This window comes from Thamnophis sirtalis, unplaced genomic scaffold, assembly GCF_051295495.1.
Source record: "Thamnophis sirtalis isolate CommonGarterSnake01/CBP01778 unplaced genomic scaffold, rThaSir2_p1.2 scaffold_5, whole genome shotgun sequence".
Taxonomy (NCBI): domain Eukaryota; kingdom Metazoa; phylum Chordata; class Lepidosauria; order Squamata; family Natricidae; genus Thamnophis; species Thamnophis sirtalis.
Genome location: NW_028261385.1, coordinates 55,240,395 through 55,263,300, shown reverse-complemented (window position 1 = coordinate 55,263,300; position 22,906 = coordinate 55,240,395). Strand labels below are relative to the sequence as shown.

Below are 22,906 nucleotides of genomic sequence, written 5' to 3'. Positions count from 1 at the left end.
ACCTGGGCTTGATCCTTTTTAAATTTCAAAGTCAAATGGCTGTTTCCATACACTGAACTAAATGCCCAGGCACTGGAAGAATGTTAAGTGGGAAGATTACATGAATCCCAATAATATTGTTTACATTTAGGAAAAGATTTGGGGCTGAAATATAAAAGTTTATTTATTCCAATTAGAAAACCATGAATTAAGTGTATTTTGAATACTAAACTAATTAATAGTCCAGAGGCCAAAATTAAAGCAAATCAGAACAATCTTTTGGTGGCAAAGAGCCAAATGTAAAGGAAGAGGGAGGTTGTAGTAGAAGGAATAATTACACACAGGAGTTCAGGACTGGTTACACTGAATTAGAGGGATATCTGTGGCAAGAGAACTGAATAATAATTACAGATCAACTGTGCCAGATGCCTTTTAAATTCATACTTCAGACACCTGTAGATAAATCAGCATAGAATAAGCATCATTTTCATCACAGCTATGCTAAAAACATTTTAAATATAGTCTACAGCAAGTTCCCATGACCTAGCTTGCATATTTTGATTCTGCACCGGCCAAGTAAGAAGCCACATGTTTTATTTTTGTCAACTTCTAGCTAGCCTACGTGGCCCAGCCACACACATTTTATACAAGCTTCTCAGAGTAGAAAATTGGAGAGGGATAATATTCTGTGACACACACTCATTTAACAATTTTAACATATAGCAAATATGTCTACTGTGCTTGCATTTTTAACTTTAAATTAATTTGTTTTTGTTGAAAGCAAATATGATCACAATTTGACTTTAATGTTCTGATGCTGATGATGTGGCAATCTGAACTTGAAGGAAAGTTGCTGGAAAGGTTCCTAGGACAAAATGCTGTTTGCCTGAATTCCATCTGAGATTCTGCACTTGGAAATTTCATAATCTTTTAAAGAAAAGATTGCTTACAACATTTGACATTATTTCACAGAAAAAAAAAATCATGATTCAGTTCATTACATAAAATTCTTACCAATGAACTTACATTCATAATTATGAACTTATTACTTATATTACCAAAGGATCAAAAAAGGACTGAAATAACAGAATAGTTTCTTTCCAATATTTCACTTTTAAGCTACGCATAAAAGCCACTATATTGTAATGTTAGGAGTGGAGACCCAATTTCTAATTTCCACTCCAGCAGAGAAATTCTCTGAATGACTCTGGGCCAACCATTCATTCTCTGCCCTAGATTGGGAAATTGAAAAACATCTGTCTATCAGCCTGCATTACACTCATACACCTTTACAATAACAACTTCATCCTGCAATGAATTGATTTGGAATGACAAGAACACATCAAAAAGGTATGTTTGTTTCTCTTAATCTTCAAAAAAAAAGTCCTATTAGTTTCTGTGCCGTACTACTCAGTAATCAGAAAACTGCAAGCCACCATGTTCAAGATACTGTTTATGAAAATATTTCTGTTTTTTTTTTAAAGAGGTGCAATCTTATTGTGCCTGAAGGCCTCCCCTTCCCTTCACCCAATCTTTGATAATACCTTTTTTCTGGTTTAACATTTTATTGAGTTATAAGATAAAATAAGATATGAAATACAAAAGTAAATAGGAGAATGGTGGGGAGGAAGAGGAGAAAGAGAAGTGAGAAAGAGTAGGGAAAAAAGAAAAGGAAACATTGACTTCTGTCTCTGTTGCAATAAAATAAGGCATTAACGTCAAATCACAACTTTGTTTTTTAATAATATAAACAAGCCATTTCTATAGAGATCTATCAATCTAATCAGTAAAACCCAAAACCAAAGTTTCATTCTTTTCCACTGCATGCACAAAGTTCAGAAGCCGTCTCCATGGGGAAACAAAAGTACTTATACTATTTTCTTTCATCAAAATAGTCCATTTTGCTATTTCATCCAACTCCCAATCTTTGATAATACTAAAGAAAGCATAATAATGATTAGGCAGAAGATGATTCCAGGTCTCTTTGACTTTCCATTGCTTCCCAAAGACGGAGTGATTTAGATGGCTGTGTGAGCTGACTCTGGAGTATACAACGGATCTGTACTGATTCCATTTAGCAAGTCTCCATTCACATTTTATTCAGATAAGATGGAGCATGGCAACCAATATTTAGGATTATTCCAAATATTCCAACATACTATGAATATAGTTTACATTACTTTTATTAATAACACCTATTGAGTTCCACACAATTACCCAGCAATCTATTGAAGTGTCAAAGTTTGCTAATCCCATGAAAAACAGGGAGAAAGAGAAAGAAGGCTGTTTATTTATAAATTTATAAATCAATTTGGCTTTCAAGTTCTATAATGTATTTAAGTTAATAATGAATGTAGACCCGTCCTTGGAAATGGTGAAAGAATGAGCCATTTTTTTAAAAAAAAGGCAGGGAGGGGGGAACAACTTAAAAAAAACTTGGTTGTGAGAAAGAAAAAAAAACTGTAAGGAATGAAACTCAAAAAACCTTGAATCTGCTTGGTATAAGATGGGGCAGACAGAAAATCAAGATTCTGCTGTTCTAACCCTCCATCCATCCATCCATCTATCTATCTATGTATTAGGTAACATTCCAATTTTTAAAAAAGTTTATTCTGCCAGGTTTAAAGCCAGGAAGAAAGGGCAAATCTGTAGCAATCAGGAAGAACTGAAAAGCAAATGCTGTGATAGCCATAAATTTTGGATGGATGTGAGGTTTTTTGCTTTTAGTTTCTATTTACTTCAATTGTAAAAAGTATACACAAACCATGTAGACTAAAAACGAGCAACTTCCATATTATAAAGCCCTTTTTATACAATCACTAAAATTGTAGGGTCACAAAACATACAGTTAGTTTCACTCCCTTATTGATTAGCAATGTTTATTTCTCTTGTATATATACTGTAGGCATAAAAACAGGAGCAATAAGAAGGAATAAGACATCTTTACAAATAAATTTAACCACAGGGATACACAGATGCCTAGACTCAAATAATTGAGCTGAATACCTTCATCCTGTTGGATAAAAGGAAGAATTATGAGTATTGGCTAGAGAACCTGTGTACTCGGGATTGTGTTTTTTTAAACTTCAAGTCATATAAGAACTTTCAAACTGTCCCTTTGTAGTTGCAAATGACCTTAGGAGCTACAGCAGAACTCTAAAAATATACATCTCAAAATATTGGTCTTTGTTATAATTGTTTGTTTGCTCTATCCTTTTCTTCTGTAGATTTTGATTTACCCTTGGCAATAGGAAAATAGACTATGAAAATACAGTGACATCATATGGATGTAATTTAATTTGTTTTTAAAAATATATTTACTTAATAAGTTATAGGAATAAGAGACTGCTTCTGAATAAAGATCCTGTGATTAGATGGCTAAGGAAGTGATGGTGTACCAAAAAGAGGAACAAGGAAATTAAATCTTATCAGGACTTGGAAATAACAAGAAGTAAAAACAAATAACATAAGCTATGAAGTTTCAGAGTTCAGTTCATACTGAAGCTAGCGAGATAGGAATCAAGACTTCTTAAAATACAACATATAACCACTATATAACCACTAAGGACATTCCAAATCTTATGGCTGTGGAATGAAAAAACAAACAGTCTATTAACCTCAGTGAAGTGTAAGGAAAAGCCTTGAGATTTAAACTACAGAAATGGCCTACAGATATTTCTCAAATTATAACCATTCATTGAGACCTTTTGAAATTACAGTGGCATTGAGCAAAGGGACTTCTCACTGGTCCCCAAAATCACAGCCATTGCAGTGTCCCCAACCTCACATGATAAAAATTCTGGTGCTTGCCAGCCTGCCCACACTTTTGACTGCAGAACTTTAAATCCTACCCATCCACCTATCTCTCCCCACCTTCAATGACCAAGGACTTTGCAAGGCAGCTGCTGGCTGCGCAAAACGTTCTTCCTAAGGTTGCACTCCTGAGGCATAGGCCTGGGGAGAGGGAGTTTGAGGTAATCCTTTACCTTACTGAGGCTGAGGGTTATGAGGAACCAAACCGGGAAATGGTGGCTTGGCTTGAGGTAGGTTCAACAACCGGTAGAATTCAATGAACACTGACAACAGGGAGTGATGTAATAGTAATTGCTTTACAATGCAATTATGTGACCTCATACTTTATAACTGCATCGCTTACTCTGTGTGTGTGTGTGTGTGTGTGTGTGTGTCATACACACACACACACATATATAGTATACTGCAGCTGTCAGTTTATATATGACCTCTTTCTTATCTTCACAGAAGCAAGTTACATAGGAATATAAAGTCCATAAAGAAATGTTAAATATTATAATAAATTGATGAGAAATCTCTATGGAATACCCTTGGGAGGAAAATGATATCAGATAATCAAACAATGACTGAACTCTGGCACAGAAGTCTACATTTGTAAAAATACAAAATGTAGCTAATTTTGTAACTATTCAGATGCAATACTCTGAATGCTTTATATTCAACATTATTAAATTTATACTAATTTAAAAAAATTAATAAACACTTTGTCCTTCAATCAACTTCTTAAACATATCTTTTAAATTTTATTTTTTTGTCTCTGGAAAAAATGACAAATACTCTTATACTGTTACCAAATGGACATATTTATGAAATCATCATAAGGTAAGATTTTATGGGGTTTTTTCTAGAAGTGCCTAACTTGTTCAAGTATGCAACTTATAAAGGGTAGAAACTAATTTACTAAATCAATTTTTAAAAGTTGTCATTCTAAAAAATTTCACATGTGACTCAGAGCTTCTGAAGACTTTTTGTATAACTCTCAAAGATCTTTCAAAATTACAACAAAGTAATTTTTAACATGACAGAAAGCAAAAATCTGAAATAGAGTGTGTTAAGAGTAATCATTATGAATTAGATATAATCTTCTCTATAAATGAAATCAAATTGAGTTTGCCATTGTAGTAATGCTCACTACCTTTTTGGAAGAGGGTTTCCTACATGCAATTCTAAATCAAAACCCAACCTTTGGTCCACAGAATGTTATATACTTCGATAGAGTTTAGACCAATTGAACAATATATACCAACTAACATTTCTGATAAAATTATAGAAAAGCATCTATAAAAGAAACAAAGCTGAAATATTTATTCCATGCCTAATAATTTCTCAAAACTATATTTAAGATATTTAACTACTGTATTTTCAAAGTATAAGCGGCACCAGAGTATAAGACTTACCAAGATTTTGAAGAGGCAATTTTTTAAAAAAGGTTTTGCACTCTGTAGGCCTCTCGAAAACGGGCCCATTTTTTATAAGAAAAAAAAGGGGCATGCATAGCCTTTAGGAGACTTAAAGAGTGCTCCTGGGAGCCAGCGGCGGGAAAAAATAAGCATTTTTGCTCATTTTTGCCCTCCCCAGCCGCACTCTGGAAGCCTCCCAAAGGCTATGCATGGCCATTTCTGAAAAGGGGCAGGGTTGCGGGAGGCCAAAAACGCTGTATTCAGTGTATAAGACACACTCAGATATTCACCCTCTTTTTTATTTGTTTTTTACAGGAAAGAATAATGAAATTATTTTATTTCAAACAAACCTATAAACCCAGTGGAGTCAAATGTACATATACTTCTATATGTATAAAAAGCCACATATTAAAACAGGCTCCATAATTTTGCTGAGAAAACTGTTCATTTTATACAGTTACATTGATACATTTACATCAGAAAATTAAACTTATTTGTAAGAAATCTTATACAAGTACTAACAGAAGAGTAGAAATCCATTACTTATTTTGTGCTGCCACCTAGCAATGTTTTCAAGAAATAGTTGCACATAAGTTCATATAGGCAACACTTCTTAAAATGTGCCCATTTGTATCCACTTGCTTCCTTCTTACATATGTAAATTCAAAAGGATACCTTAAGTAAAAAAAAAATCTTCATGGTTCTATTAATTTTAACTTTAAAACTGAGGCAAGAACATCTCCAGAATAACCCTTCATTTAAAGTTTATAGTGTAATTCTTTAAAAAAAAATTAAATTCAATATTGAAAGCATACTCATACAGAAAATGGAAATTGCAACCAGGTGTCCGTTACCCTATTCGTATTTGCAAATAATTCAAAGCTCATTGTTATTGCTTTTATTTTGCAGCCAAAGAATTTCCCCAAACTTCCAAATTTACTCATGGTAAAAAAGAATGAGGAATTGTTAAGGCGTAAAAGACCAGATCCATGCATAAAGTTTCAAATATTAAGTGATGTATTGCTAAAAGCATATGTAATCTTCTCAATTCATGGTGGGCACTTGCTTAGACTTAAATAAGGATGAACCACACTCAAGGAGGGTTAGACTTATACTGTATGCATGATTATTAGGCAAGCTGTATTTTCAAGAATTTTATTATTGAACAACTGCAGTGCTCAAGGTCGATCCAAAATGATAATAAACCTCAAACATGAATATTTAAGAAAGTAAAAGTGAGGTTTTAGCTTTCTTAGGAGAATGTATGCACAATTATTGGGCAACTATTAGTGTGCAGAATTATGCAAATAAATGAAAAATGAAAATTTGCCCATCTCACTCATTTGCATGTGAGAATAATAAACAAACTCAAAATGTACAAATAAACATTTCTGACATTTTAAAAAAATCAGTGGCTAATATAGCCACCCTTCTTTCAATAACAGTCATAAGTCTTCCATTCATGGAGTCTGTCAGTTTCTTGAACTGTTGATGATCAACTTTTTGTGCAGCAGCAACCACAGCCTCCCAGACACTGATCAGAAAGGTACTAGTCTCCCAGCACTGTTCAGCAAGGTGTACTGTTTTCCTTTACTGTAAATCTCCCATTTAAGAAGGGCCCACAATTTCTCAATAGGGTATAGGTCAGATGAGGAAGGGGGCCATGTCATTATTCTTTCATCTTTAAGGCCTTCACTGGCTAGTAGTGGAGTACTTTGATGCATGCAATGGAGCATTGTCCTGGATAAAAATCATGGTCTTCTTGAGGGATACAGACTTTTTCCTTTACCACTGCTTGAAGAAAGTATCTTCTAAAAACTGGAAGTAGGTTTAGGAGTTGATTTTGAGTCTATTTTCAACCTAAAAAGGTCCCAGCTAATTTTTCATAATACCAGTCCATACCAGTATCCCACCTCCACCTTGCTGGCATCTGAGTTGAATTGAAGCTCTGTGCCCGTTACTGATACAGCATGGCACCATCCAACTGGTCCATCAAGAATCACTCTCCTCTCATCAGTCCATAAAATCTTTGAAAAATTTGTCTTCAAGTACTTCTTGGCCCAGTCTTGCCATTTCAATTTATGTCTTGTTCAGTGGTGGTTGGGTTTCAGCCTTCCTTACCTTTGCAATGTCTCTGAGCACTGAACACCTTGTACTTCTGGGCACTCCAGGTAGGTTGCAGTTCTGGAATATGACAGCACTGGAGGATAATGGGTTCCTAGTAGATTCATGTTTGATTCTTCTCAAATCTTTGGCAGTTAATGGGCCTCTTTTTTTTGTCAACATGTTTCTTGTGACCCTGTTGACTATTTGCAGCAAAACATTTGATGGCTCTGTGATCACGCCCCACTATCTTAGCAATTTCAAGTGTGTTGCATCTCTCTGAAAAGACTTTTCACCATTTTTGACTTTTCAGTTAAAACTTTTTTTTTTGGCCTATTCTGTCTGAGGACAAAAGGCTGCTGAATAATTATGCACACCTTGATATACAGTGTTGATCTCCTTAGGCCACACCCTCCCTCATTACAAATATATATATATATATATATATATATATATATATATATATATATATGTATATGTATATGTATATGTATATGTATATGTATATGTATATGTATATGTATATGTATATGTATATGTATATGTATATGTATATGTATATGTGTATGTGTATGTGTATGTGTGTATGTATATATATATATATATATATATATATATATATATATATATATATATATATATATATATATATATATATATATATATATATATATATATATATATATATATATATGTTATATTTATGCTGATAAATAAATAAAGGGAGACTAGTATAGATCTATTTCAAGCTATTTAGCTCTTATCAGCTAGCCACACCCTTACTGGGAAGTAATATTGGGTTTCTGTCTGGATGGTCTCTTGTGACGAGCCGAAGACAGAGAGTGGAAGTGTGACCTTCCTCCCATATTTGGGCATACCAGGGGTTGTGACTTTAAATATATATATGCTTATGTACACTAAGTATTCAAGTTTTATACAGCTTGGAGGTGGAAAATATGCAAAAAAATAATATGGTCAAAATACTTACTTGTCTAATAATTGCACACAGTGTAGTTCTCTTCCAGCTACACAGGGATTCTAAGCTGAGCCCCCCTTTCACTCAGGCCCCCGATTACCCCTCCTCCTACAGTAATCAATGTCTGCTGAATGAAAATGTATCAATACAAAAGTGAATGACCAATACAAAATTAGTATATCCAGGTGGTCTCTGAATTTAGTGTGAATGAATAAAGAACAAACCAAATAAAGGCTTCCCTTGCCTTATGTGAACTGACTTTATGAGAATAATTTAATTTTATATGAGAATAATAATTTTTCTTTTTCATTTTGGATACAAAATTCACTATATGAAAAATGCCACCCATCTTTTATGCTATATGTGCTAGTCTAGTAAATCTTCATCAAAGGTCTAGAAACTTGATCTAATCATCATAGAGATGCTATAAAATTCAGAGATTGCCTTGAGTTTGGAACTGCTCTGTTTTAAATTTGAGATGCTTCTAGCAATAGCAATAGCACTTACCACTTCACAGTGCTTTACAGCCCTTTACAGAGTCAGTAGGCTGCGTCAACTTTGAGTCTGGTGAGATTCAAATTGCCAAATTGCAGGCAGTTGACAGTCAGCAGAAGTAGCCTGCAGTACTGCATTCTAACCATGTAGAATGTATTATACTCTTCTAGAATGCATTAAAGAGACTATTTCACATATAAAGCATCAGTTTTACAATGGAAGCATAATTTTCTACAAGATTTTATTAGGCTGAAGGCTGCATTTTACCACGATATGATTTGGGAGCAGTCTCTGCAAGCTCATCCTATTTCTCAGTGTTGTCCCTAGAGAAAGATAAAATAAAGAGAAACTCCACATTCCTCCTACCTTATGAATCATATTTTTCAAGAAAAAAAAGACAGGATATTGATGCAAAATATTAAACAGGACAGTAAAAAGGACCTGTTTTGTTAACTGCAATCTAATAAAGGAGACTCCAAGAAACTCACATGGGAACCAATTCTCTGAAAAGTATCCTAAAAATGTAAATTGTGTATCATTGCCCATATGTTGCCATCTGCACAGTACAGTGATTATTTACTCCAGTAACGTTCAGGTTTTTTTTTCTTCAAATGAGCATTCTGGACCTGATGCTGCTAGTGCAGTGTTTCTCAACCTTGGCCCACCTGAAGATGTGGCTGGGGAATTCTGGGAGTTGAAGTCCACACATCTTCAGGTGGGCCAAGGTTGAGAAGCACTGTGCTAGTGCATTCATCAAAAGCAAGGCCAGAATCCAGTTCCAGTAACTGAAGGCTAATTATTACACAGTGACCAGCATCCCCACTAAACCCAAAAGTGCTTTTTCAAGAGGCTACTGGATTTTGTTTTTTCTTTGAAGACGTTTCCCTTTTCATCCAAGAAGCTTCTTCAGCTTCTTGGATGAAAAGCAAAATGTCTTCGAAGAAAAACCAGAAAGTCCAGTGGTCTCTTGGAGAAAAAAAAAGCACTGGGTACAACCATGACTTGGGTGAGTCAGAATCTCCATAGACATCCTCATTGACCTTATCTAAAAACGCTTGGAAGGGCTAACTTAGGATTTTCCGCATTCCCTTTCTTGAATTACTACCTTCTAAAAACCAGCTCTCCTTTCCTCCCTTCTGGGACTTCTCCACCACCACTCCAAGCCAGCGTGTCCATTATTCTTAGAAGGAAGTTGAAGGGCGTACAATGGAGAGAAGTCATCCACTGCCTAATGACCCAACGAAAAGCACACGCCTTTACCCTCTTTCCCCCTTACCACCCACGTTTAGTATCCGAAGTTTCCTTCTCTGCCATCTCGAAGGGCCCCGGAGGCTACCTCCCAGCAATGTGGCAACGCTCCCAGTCAGACGCTCACCTCATTGTTCAGGTTCAAAACCTGCGCCATGATAGCCGCTCCAAGGGTCTTCAGCTGCAAGAACTCACCGGGTTCCCACGGGATCGGCTTCTTATCTCTGCACGCTTCCTCCCAGCACCACAAACGAAACAGCGCGCCTGTGCGGTTTTAACCCGCTCGGCTTCCGGGCGACGCTCTAGCTTTATCTTTATGGTTATACAAAGAAAATAACGTGCCTCTTGTTTCTCAACCTGGCCAACTTGAAGATTGTTGGACTTCAACTCCCAGAATTCCTTAACCAGCTATGCTGGCTGAGGAATTATAGGAGTTGAAGCCCACACACCTTCATGTTAGTTATATCAGGGTTAGCCCGGAATGTTTTTCAGAAGGCACATTTGAAATAATTTAGCCCGGAACGTTGAACAGAAGGCGCGTTTGAAATAATTTTTAGATGAAAAATCATAATTCAAGGGTACTGGAACCAAACTATGATAAGTTGAACTACGATTTATTAGGCATCGGAGATAGGCGCATCCTATCCCAGATTAGTGTGTTATGGGAATGCAGTTTGAGCTATTCCCTACACTGGATTTATCAGGTTAAAGACAAATTCAAACTTGGCAACTTTAAGACTTGTGGACAGCTATGCTGGCTTGAGAATTCTGGGAGTTAAAATCCACAAGCCTTAAAGTTGCCAAGTTTGAATACCTCTGGATTAAGTGAACACAACGTTGCCCACTTACGGTACAGTGGAATCTCTGTAAACGGTTCGACCTTGAGTTATTTTGGGCTTATTCTAGGCAAAATGGAGTGGGTTAGACTGAGAAAGACACTCTGAGAAATAAAAATACTTTTTCTTAAGAAAAAAATGAAAAGCCAATGTTACTGTGGTTTTGTTTTTGATTCTAATATGCAAACGTTTGGGCTCCTTTTCTTATTTAAAAATTAATCAGAATATGGAATTTATGACCTTGTTGGCAGCCACAAAAAACTGATTTTTTGCTTTGGCTCGCAAAATAATTCATTATTCTCTGAGGGGAAACTGTTCCAGCTGGGATTGGGTTGATAAAGAGTTTTTGCCCAGTTTTTAAATGAAATCAATTGTATGCACCCCTGTTATAGTGTGTTTTTGACCTGCATATGAAAGCTGGAAATTCAGCTTTTATTCCATATGCTCACTTTATCATTGTTCATTTCACTAATACTCATTTTCTTCATTTTTTAAAAACCAAACCAACCACATGTTACTGATGGAAGAATATAATAGAAATAGAATATTCTTTGGACACAAAGAATTTGTCTCTGGTGCAGAAGCTCTCAAATGTACATACAAACAACGAAGTATAATCATAAGCTACTGTAGGAAGTTAAAGCCCACCCCTCTACTAGAAAATGGAATATTTTAGAAATATTAAAAGGACAGAATATTTCCTCTAAATGGAGGACAAAAACTCAATTCCTCCCTACCTTTGTCAATGAGCCATTAAGGCCTGAACCAATCTATTCTACATACCAAAGAGGATTAACCCTATACAGAAACTCACCATAAGGGGAAAATTACATCAACCAGTAAAGCAACCAAACTTGGACTCAAAGCACAGCCTATAGAGTTTCCCCTGAATCTGACAACCAATCAGAATACAAGCTCAAGTTCAAAGCCCTGAGAGGGCATAAAACCAGGGACTTTCAGCCTCTCTGCCCTTTTTCTTCTTCACCCAACACCCTGAAGCATGTGATCCCCCTTTTCTGTTCTAGAGCTCAAGCCATGTGATCCTGTCCAACATTAAACCATCTTTCCAAGCAGCCTCCATGTTTCCATGTCTTTTATCCCCACTTGGAACTGAACCCAGAACGACATTTCTTGCAACAATACCAATAGGAAAATATATAGGAAAGTTTAGAAGGATAAGTATTAACCTATAATTTTTGCAATTAAAAAAAGTAAATAGAATGTTGGTGTTGCTTTGTCATTAAAAACAGGGGAGAAAACTAACAGTAACATGGGAGATGAAAGAAATTTACTAAAAGGAATTTTAGAAGTATGTGATAGACATGGAGTTTTTAAGAAAATGTAAAATAACTACCTATATTGTAGTATAAAATCCTTTAAAATAAAAGGGATAAAGAAAGGCTTAATTTGATGTAAAGTTAATTTCTCATATTTATCTTATCTAAAGATCCTTAAAACAGAGTACAAATTGTTTTGTTTTTAACCCAAATAGCAGATGTGTCTAAAACATATAATTAACAAAGACCTAATTTAGGCCTTTTAAGTGGGATTTAATGGTATTTCAAATTGTTCTGTTTGTTTTCACTCAAATTATTTTAGCTATTATACAGGTCTTACCCATGACCACAATCAGGTAACAATATATCGGTAATTCTTTTCTTAGCTTAATTTTAGTTTTCCTGTCAGTGCTAAAACTGAACTTCAATAAATTACAGTAGAAGAGAGATTTTAGTGACCCACATAAGATATGACTTGCATTAAGTTTGCTCAGTCTGTATTTTTGAAAGTAATGCACTAACATGTTACTTTCTGAAACATGTTACTTTCTGAATCTTTTTACATTTTGTGTATTGGTACTATAGTGATAGCAACATATTGTACTTTATCATCTGTAATCTTTACTTGGTATCTAGAAATGCAATTTTCTATCTTCGTTTTCATGCAATGCCTTTTCTATACTATATTATATTTTAAGTATATCTCTGTTAAACCAAAAATTAGAATCCTCTCGTACTCAACATATTGAGGAACTATTGTGTTCAGACTACCTTACTAAGTCAGGGTAATTGATAAAATTAAGAGGTCAGTTTCCCATTCTTGCAGTGCTGCTATGACTGCAACTTTTTAAAAAATAATAATCCTAGGAGTCACCAGCATCCATGCACACATTATTCTACCCTCTCTTTTTAAAATCCCATTCAGGTATGATGCTATCTTCAGAAACTGATTTTTGATCTGATCCATAATAATTTATATCACTTTGAATTCTTCACTTTTACAGCATTTGGGGGCATGGTATGCTATCCTTTACATTTTAATGTACTATTTTATACATCAGTTCTGAAAATGTATGCATGAACTTTTCCATTGTAAGGACTTTGGTATCAACAGAACTATGGTACAATGTGGAATGTGTAAGCATGGTGCATTAATGAATTTATAATCCCTGCAATTTACTTCTTAAAATAATCAGGTTATCTCATGACCATCTGTGTACTAATCAATAGTAGTCCCTAGGTGGCATGGTTTAGGATAATTAGTGAAATATTTCTGTGTTGGATTGTAGATTAATGATTTACAAACCTTTGGGTGGCACTGTTGCTTAGGAATTGCATTATTTTGAATTATACATCTTGCTTTTCTCTTTTAAGAATTTATGTTTAACGCTTGAATGTGTATTTTTTGGAAACAAGGCTTGAGTGACTTGCCACATCATAACAATGGTAATGTAAATCCTGTGCATTGATAGATGGATGTCTCAGACAGATTCACTGCAGAAAATTATGATAATTACCATCTCTTATTGGTAATTTCTGGTTTCGGGCATTAAGAAACATACTGTCTAACAAACAAAATGTTGCTGTTATCTTTACAGTACTGCATTGGTATATTTACCTTCCAGGTTTCATCTATAGTGGTGAATATTCATGTATACAAGCCACAATTGCAACATCCCATTTTTGCTTTTTTAGCAGTGATCGCAAATTTATAGAGCTTAAATATCGTACACTGTGATTGCAAAATATTGCATAATTGGTGTGTGATATATTGAGGCTACCCAGTGATTTTTTTCAAAACAAAAGTCTGTAAGTTAAATTCATGATCTGTATTACCCTGTTTTCCCCAAAATAAGACTTCTCTGGATAATAAGCCCAATCAGGCTTTTGAGCGCATGTGCTATAATAAGCCCTCCCCCGAAACTAAGCCCTCCCGGAAAATATTGCAACACAGCAGCAGCCATGAGATGACCAGGTTTGCTGTCTCCTGCACTTCAAAAATAATAAGAACTTCCCAAAAATAAGGCCAAGCGCTTATTTCAGGGGTCAAAAGAAAATAAGACCCTGTCTTATTTTTGGAGAAACATGGTAAGAGTTTAGCTAACAAATTATATGTGCCTTCCTCCACTGGGTTTGTCATAAGAATTGAAAGTGTTTAATCTTTCAATTTGTGTTTTTTAAAAACTTTATAGATAAAATTCCTACTGCACAGAAAGGGCAGATATTGTGAAAGCAAGACTGACGATACTGTTTTCTCATTTTCTTTACAGCCATACCCTGAGTTGAGTTTATGGCTAGAATGGGGAAAAAGTTATTGGTGAAATGCATTTTACTGTTTCTATAGTAATGCAGTATTACAGCACATAATGTTAATTAAAAGAAGCTTGAAATGAAGATGAAAATATACATCCATTTTCTTTGGCAATGTAATCTAAACTTTTGTATACTATTTCCTTACATATGTTGTTAGTGTAAATTCCTCAATTCCTCAAATAATTCAAATCTTTCTGATGCATTTTGTTTTTGGTTAATCCTGATTGAAACTTTTTAACCTATTTTTTCATGCATTTTTAAAAAAACCAACAAAAGGCATAATTATATTATTGTTACAACATAATTAGATTAGTAGATCTGTTGTCACAAAACTTTATGGAAAAATTCATAAAGGAAATTTATATGCTACAACCAAATGTTAATAATGTTAAATTCCAGGGGTTGTTTTTGTGCTAGATCATATTTAGCTATTCCACTTATCTGGTAAAGAATAACCTTTGTTATTATTTGCACATGAAAATAAAATGATCAATAAGTTCATCATATGTCCTAACTGTGTAATGTTGTAATATATGACCATCTTACTTCCTATTTCTATGCAATTTACATGGACATTCAGCAAAATTCATAGTGACTTTCTTCCAATAAAATGGGCACAAGATCATCAAATTAGCTTCTAATTTCTGAATTAAATTTAAAAGAAAAAGCAACATGTTTTGAAATATGGCATCATTTGCAGGGCAACGAGGAGAGAAAGTGTCAAATATTATTCAGCAAGCAAACTATTTTTAATAACTCCTAGATGCTATTAAGTGATAATGGACTTCTTGCCATTTGTTTCTCAGTCTTGGAAATAGAAGACTTTGAAAGTAGTGCTGATATCATTTGCAAAATGTGCATTATTTCAGTTACCTGGTTTTTGTAGGACAGTCCGCTGGAAAGCCACAATAGTCTTGTAGGTAATAATAGCTCCCACATGAGAACTAAAACTCTTGGTCCCCCTGTTTCTAGCCTGATGTCTTAACCACTCCACCATTCATCGGTTAATGGAAAAATTGGATGGATAGATTTGGTGTGAACAATACCAAAAAAAAACACCCTATGATCATGTATAGATCATATATGTAAGGCAATTTATTCATCTCTAATTCTTAGGGAACTTAAACCTGATTTCTCTTTTGTTTGTGCTAGGACCGTGATGGCAAACCTATGGCACGTGTACCACAGGTGGCATGCAGAGACCTTCTGCTGTCACCCATCTCAGCTCCACTACACATGCATGCGTGCCTCCGGCCGGCCAGGTGATTTTTGGGTCTCTGCTGCTAATGCATTTTTGCTTTATGGATGCTTCAGGGAGGCCTGATAGGCCCAAAAAGGTGGGGGTGGTGGTCTCTCCCGTGCCCCATTTTTGGTCCCAGCAGGCTTCAGGAAGGCCTGCTAGGCCCAAAATGGGGAATGGAGGGGTCATGTGCATGGGCGGGGGAAGCACGAGGGAGCATGTGCATGCGCAGGGGGGACGCATTGCATTATGGGTATAGGATTATGGATTTCAGCTCGTGAGGACAAAAATGTTAACCTGGCAACTATACAACATTCAACTGTTCTAGGACATAATTAAGGCTTGAATGTTGTATAGTTGCCATAAGCAACATGGATTGTTTTAACAAAAGATTGCCGAGTCTTAAAGTCTGCACAGAAAATATCAATTATTGAGTTTCTACTTTTTCATCATATGAGAATGAGAACCTTGCAGAGTCGTGATGACATTTTATGAGTGGTTAACTTTTAAGAAGGTTATTTTTGTCCTACTTGATGTATATGTTGTACATCATGAAAAGCAGCCTGAGTTGATAGGCAACATTATCAATACATAAAACATGCTGAAATTAAATAGAGAATAATGAAACATAGAAAATAATACAATCAGTGGCTATGAATAGTAACCTTCTACTCTATGAAATGAGAGGATATATATAATAATAAAGCCTACCAAAATATTTATTCTGGAATGGTTTGGGAATGGGATAGAAGCTAAAACATTTGGTCTCTTTAGAACAAGTAATACATCAAACTTATATAAAAACATTATTATTCAAAACTACTTTCTCAGGACTACAGATTATGGTTTGAGACAAAATATTGCAAGTAATTCTCAACTTTTGACCATACATTCAGCATTAGGGTTAGGGTTCTATCAGGTGCAGATAACCAGGAGCAGAAGCTGAGTTCAAAGCACTAAGAATGTATTTTTGCCTTATAAATTACAAGAATCAGAGCAACTAATGGCACAAGTTAAATTGGTGCTAGATAAGAGCAGAATTCATGGGAGGTTAAATGTGGGTCTCTTGTGGCTGTACAATTACTCCAAACTGATGACACATTTAATCCCACCTTCCATCTCAGCCTGTTCAGTTCCTAGAGGTTCCAAGTTACAATGGTGCTGATAAAATGGAATTACAACCTGTGCCTAAAATTATAATTGTTCCAACACCCCTGCAGTCATGTGACACATACGTCAGTCCACTCCAATTACAACCACAACGTTGCTTTAGCTTCCCCAGTATTTATTTCCCTCTAGCCTCATACCACCCTATTTTGCAATTTTATTGGCTTGAAATCTAGACTTGTTTTTATTCTTGAAAGATCTTAGTTAATTCTAAGTATCAAAAGCATTGGAAGCATTAATCAGATATAATGGATATTCAAGGTATTTACTGTTTTCCCTTGCTCTCGTTTAGCACTAGAAGATGCCCATATGACTTCTCTGTTGTGGGGTAATTCTTGGGGTAAGTTATTGTCCTGAAAAAAGTTATTATATGCAAAAGAGAAATTGCAGGGTGAGGAATTTCATAATTGTTGAAGAAATTTAAAGAGAGTTAAGGGCACAAAAGAGGAGGTGGTACCTCTTGGATTACCAACATTAATTCAGATTGGAGAAGTTTTAATGAAAGTGCACAAACTTTCAGCTTCAAACAGGAAAGGACCAGTAAAAGTATCAATCAATATAAACAAACAGAGGAAAATAACAAGAAAAGAAAATTTGGAGTTCCAAAGAAAATGAAAGTAGTCACAGGAAAATTTATAACTAAAGCAGGAATACTTAAGCATATACACAGAAGAGATTTAACAAAGGAAATGAGGTTTAAGAAAAGTGAAAAGTTTACATTAAAACCTCTTACAAATGAGATTATAGAGGGACAAAAATGTTTTCCTGTAGAAGATATGATCAGGAAGATTTGCCAATAAAAAGTGAGGGCCAATGAATAGTACCTCAAGTGTCCTTACAAAGAATACAGTCATAAGCAAAAGGAAAATGCTAATTGAATCAAAATGTTTCACAAGAGGCAAAGTGACATGATACTAACAGCTAGCATGAAATGGACTATGGAGAAAATAAGAGTATATAGCAATAAGGTATATTTTTCTTCTATTGACCATTGCCAATAGACTGAATCTATTAAATTTATTGTGTATATCAGTACCCATTATTCTTCTTCTGAAGAATCTTTTCAATGAACTGTAAAACTGAGCTTAAAGAAACAGATGGTTCATAATACCAAAAGGTATGAGTCAAGTGTAATTGTATAGTAAATAAACGAATTTCAGGACTAGTAGAGATGACAACTGAATTAAAATAAAAAGCTAGGACCCTATTCGGTTGAGATAGGAAGACAGCACCGCTTTGTTAGCTGAAAATAAAAAAGATTTAGAAGTGCTCATTATGAAAGGGAAAATAGAAAGTGAAGAATCTCTAGGATAACATTAAATTGTAAATAAAAGGCAATGCTGACCAAGTACATTTACAGTTTAGAGAAAAAAAATGAAGGTGATGGATGGTGTTGTTTTGTGAACTAAAAATAAAAGATAAATGTGACTTAAGTGGTAGATCTTTATTGCTTACCAGCAACCTTCTAATCTCAAAAATGTACTAATCAGCAACGGACTATGCCGCAATGTGACTGGTACATGACAAAAAATATAAGTTTAAAAAGTGGAAAGAGTGGGGGGGACATAACTAAGGCAGAATATCAGCAAATAGCCCGAGCATGTAAAGATGAAGTGAGCAAAGCTAAGGCTCACAATGAAGAAAGGCTTACCACAAAAGTGAAAAAAGAACAAAAAAACCTTCTTCCAACATGTTAAAAACAAGAAAAAAGTTAAGGAAACAATTGGTCCATTGCTGGGAGAAAGTGGCAAGAAGGTGACAAGCAACAGGGAAAAAGCAGAACTATTTAATTCATGTTTTGCATCTGTCTTTACACAAAGGGATAAAACAGTCCAACCTATTAAAAACAGCACCACAAAAATCAGATTAGGAACACAAGTTGAAATAGGGAAGAAAAAGGTAAGTGAGCTGTCTACCCTAGATGAGTTCAAATCACCAGGACTGGATGGATTACACCCTACTGAGTGAGAAACTAGAGTGAGTTAAAGTGAGTGAGTTAAAGTGGGTTACAAATGGTTATTACACAATGACTATTGCAGTGTCCCCATGGCCACATGAACACAATCCAGGGGAGAAAGCTTGCTGAAATCTCCTAAAGGTATTACATAAATTGTAATTATTTCATTCAGTCCAAACTGGAATTTAAAAATAACATTTCTTTTATTCTTTTAGAATCAGAAAAGTGACTTCATTTCAGGGACACAAGAAAGTGGAAATCTTACGCAGACTGAAAATACAGAGGCATCTGAATATGAAACACCAGTGTTACAAGTCCAAGGTCATGTATGTTAAAATCAGAACCTACGAGATCTGCCTTTTTATCCTTATAAAATGCTATTTTAAATGGAATGGAAGTACAGGTAGTCCTCAAATTCATTTAGTGACTGTTTGAAGCTACAATTGCACTGAAAAAAGTGATTTATGACCATTTTTTACACTTTTTTTAAATTGAAAATTTTTAGAAAAAAAAAACTTTTGCAAATGTTTACCTTCCCCCCCCCCCCCCCAGGCTTCCCAGAACAAATACAGGGTATAAATCTTTAACAAAGATGTTCTAAAATAAACTTAAAGAAAGTTAGTATCATCTTTCATTTGAGCTTTAACTCCTCTTTGCTAAGCTAATTCTAAACAGATTATATCATTCCTTGTTTCTTCAGTCATAAACTATCTGGAATTTCTTAGTCCCATATTTATTTTGAGTATAGTCAATCCATCTTCTCCACTCCAGTTTATATCTCTCATTTGAGTGATCCTTGAGATATGCTGATATTTTAGCCATCTCTGCTAGGTTTGTTACTTTTAATGTCCATTCTTGAATAGTAGGCAAATCTTCCTTCTTCCAGTACGTGACCCATCAAAAGCGTGTTCCACAAAAGCGCGGTCGACGAAATCGCGTATGTGACGTCATCACAACGCGACGAAAAAGATCGAAAAATTGAAATAAAAATTAAATTACAGCAAGCCGATTCACATAAAGGTAAGGGTTAGGTTAAGGGTTAGGGTTAGGTTAAGGGTTAGGGTTAGAGCGTTAGCGTTATGTTTAGCGTTAGGTTAAGGGTTAGTGTTAGGTTTTTCGTTACATTAAGGGTTAGGTTTAGGGTTAGGTTTAGGGTTAGGTTAAGGGTTAGGTTTAGGGTTAGGTTTAGGGTTAGGTTTGGAGGGGTTAGGGGAAGGTTTTAGCTTTATTTTTACATTTTTCGATCTTTTTCTATCTTTTTCGTCACGCTGTGATGACGTCACATACGCGCTTTCGTCGACCGTGATTTTGTCGTCCGTGGTTTTGTGGTAGAACCCTTCCAGTATTGCGCCACCAACAGTCTTGCTGCCGTTACTAAATACAAAATCAAGTTAGTTTCTATAACAGTACAATCAGTAGTTATACCTAACAAGAATAACTGAGGGCTAAACTTTATCCTTTTTTAAGAACATTTTGCATAATCCACCATATTTTTATCCAAAATGCTTTTACCTTTTTACAAGTCTACCATATATGGTAATATGTAGCATCGAAACAATCACATCTCCAGCATTCGGGTTGTAAATTCGGATACATATAGACCATATTTTTAGGATCTAAATGCCATCTATAAAACATCTTATAAAGGTTTTCTCTCAAATTCTGGGCTTGTGTAAATTTTACATTTCTTACCCATATCTTTTCCCATGTATCCAATATTATTGGTTCTTCAAAATTTTGTGCCCACTTTATCATACAGTCTTTGACTAATTCTGTTTCTGAATCCATTTCTATTAATACATTATATAGTCTTTTTATATGCATTTGACTTTGGTCCCTAATTTGTTTTAGTAAATTATCCTCATTTTGCGTAAAACCAGTTTTTTGTGGGAGATCAATGGATCAGAATTTTATCTCAGATTTCAGATTTTATTTCAGATTTAGAAGAAAAGGGAGAAAATCTGGCAGAAATAATGATAGAAATTCTGGCAGACATCTTGGAGATAACCAAAGAGAAGATGATGGATGGTATAGACAAGTTGTTTTGAGTCTATATAAGATATGCAGCGAGAAACAATCTCCCAAGAGAAGTTCATATAAGATTTACTAAGAAAGCAATTAAGACACAAATATTAGAGAGGGCAAGAGACAAAAGACTCGAATAAAAAATAAGGAGATTGCGGTTTTGAAACAAGTACCAAGAAGAATGAAAGAGAAGAGTATATCAATTTGTGACTAAAATTTTACTTTAAAAAGTTGTTAATTATAGATGGCTGATATCAGAAGGTCTCATGTTTGTATGGCAAGGACAAAGATATAGAATAGATTCAACTGTGAAAGCAGAACTATACTATGCAGAACATTTGAGAGGGAAAGATGAGGAGACAGAAAAAGAAAAACCACTAATTGTACTCCAAGAGGAGTACAGAAAGAAGAAGGTGCGGTAGGCAGCATTGACCTTAGAGAACAACAAGAACCGAGATCTACTAGAGCAGTAAATCCTTCTTATAAAGTATAAATATGGAAGAGAAAAAATTGATTACAATTAATATAAATGGACTTAATTTGGCTATTAAAAGAAGGAAAACATTCCATAGAGAAATTAAAATTGGACAAAATCTGCCTACAAGAAGTACATATTAAAAAGCAACATGAACAAATACTGGTGCAGCCAAAATTAGGGAAAATATTTACTGCGTTGCCAAGATGTAAGAAAAGAGGAGTGGTTTTGTATATCAAAGATACAATCCCAGCAGAACAAATCTACACAGACGATGATGGAAGAATTTTGATGGTGGAAATTATGGGCAATAATAAGAAAATACTTTTAGTAGCAATTTATGCTCTCAATGACAACCAAGATGAATTTTATAGAAAATTACACATGAAAATATTTGCCAATCACCTCCAAGATGTGGCTTTACTCCCAAGTTCACCCTGTTTTCTTAGTAGTTCTTGTCTTCTGGTATCTCTGCGCACGCACACACTGGGAACAGGTTCCAGCTGTTCCTCTGCCTTACTGCTGTCTAGCTCCTTCTCTACCTCCAATGCTTCAGTGAACTTCCCTCAGTCCCCAGGACTGGCCCATGTTTTTCCACAACCTCCTCACTGTCCGACTCTGCTGCCAGTTTCACTGGTGCCCCACAACAAAAGGGGACATAAATGACAAGGCGCGAGCAAGGATGAGTGCAGCCTGGATGAGTTGGCGAGACCTCACTGATGTGTTATGTGACAGATAGATGCCAGCCCATCTTGAATCTAAGAGATACAAGAGAACCATCCTCCTGTTGCACTGGGTTCCACCACAAAAGCGCGTAGGACAAAATCGCGCTCGACAAAAGCGCGCTGTGACGTCATCACAGCGCGACGAAAAAGATCGAAAAAATGTAAAAATAAAGCTAAAACCTTCCCCTAACCCCCCCAAACCTAACCCTAAACCTAACCCTAACCCTAACTCTTAACCTAACCCTAAACCTAACCCTAAACCTAACCGTTAAAGTAACGAAAAACGTAACGCTAACCCTTATCCTAACCCTAACGCTAACGCTAACGCTCTAAAGCTAACCCTAACCCTTACCCTTACCCTAACCCTAACCCTAACCCTAACCCTTACCTTTATGTGAATCGGCTTGCTTTAATTTAATTTTTATTAATTTTTATTTGAATTTTTCGATCTTTTTCGTCGCGCTGTGATGACGTCAAAGGCGCGATTTTGTCGATCGCGCTTTTGTCGTCCGCGCTTTTGACGGGTCACGGTTGCACTGTAGGGCCCTGAATGCTGGGCAGCAACAGGAGGGAGCAAAAGCTCTCTCCATACCATGGAAATGTGAAGGCTCCATTGTATATAGGGCACTTCCCTTCCTGACCACATTACATATGACACCATTTGACCACATTTTGGTGTGGCACCAATTACAGAGAAGATGAGAGAAGTCCGACTCTGCTGATAAGGACACATCCCGAGAGCAGCATCTTCCACCATGGCCAAGGCTGCCTACCAACTAGAAGTCAATGACTGGTAACCTTGTGGGCATCCAAATCAGGGATGGCAAGAGGTCATCAACAAAGATATGGAAGTTGCAGGCCTTCTCCCAGGCGATGC

General features: G+C 35.6%; 1 protein-coding gene across 2 annotated transcripts in view; it reads right to left on the bottom strand.

Moving 5' to 3' along the window:
- Window positions 1–10,284, bottom strand: part of SRFBP1 (serum response factor binding protein 1) — a 47,693-nt gene extending 37,409 nt beyond the window's left edge. Inside the window, exons 1-2 of one of the 2 annotated variants that reach the window (XM_087715840.1) lie at window positions 10,142–10,253; window positions 9,034–9,089 (exon numbers count right to left, since the gene is read on the bottom strand). In XM_087715840.1, the coding sequence (XP_087571966.1) occupies window positions 9,034–9,069 (36 nt within the window). In that variant the 5' untranslated portion in view covers window positions 9,070–9,089; window positions 10,142–10,253. Of the gene's footprint in view, window positions 1–9,033; window positions 9,090–10,141 lie in introns of both variants that reach the window. The other variant, XM_014055994.2, reaches the window with a different exon arrangement.
- Window positions 10,285–22,906: the final 12,622 nt, after the last annotated feature.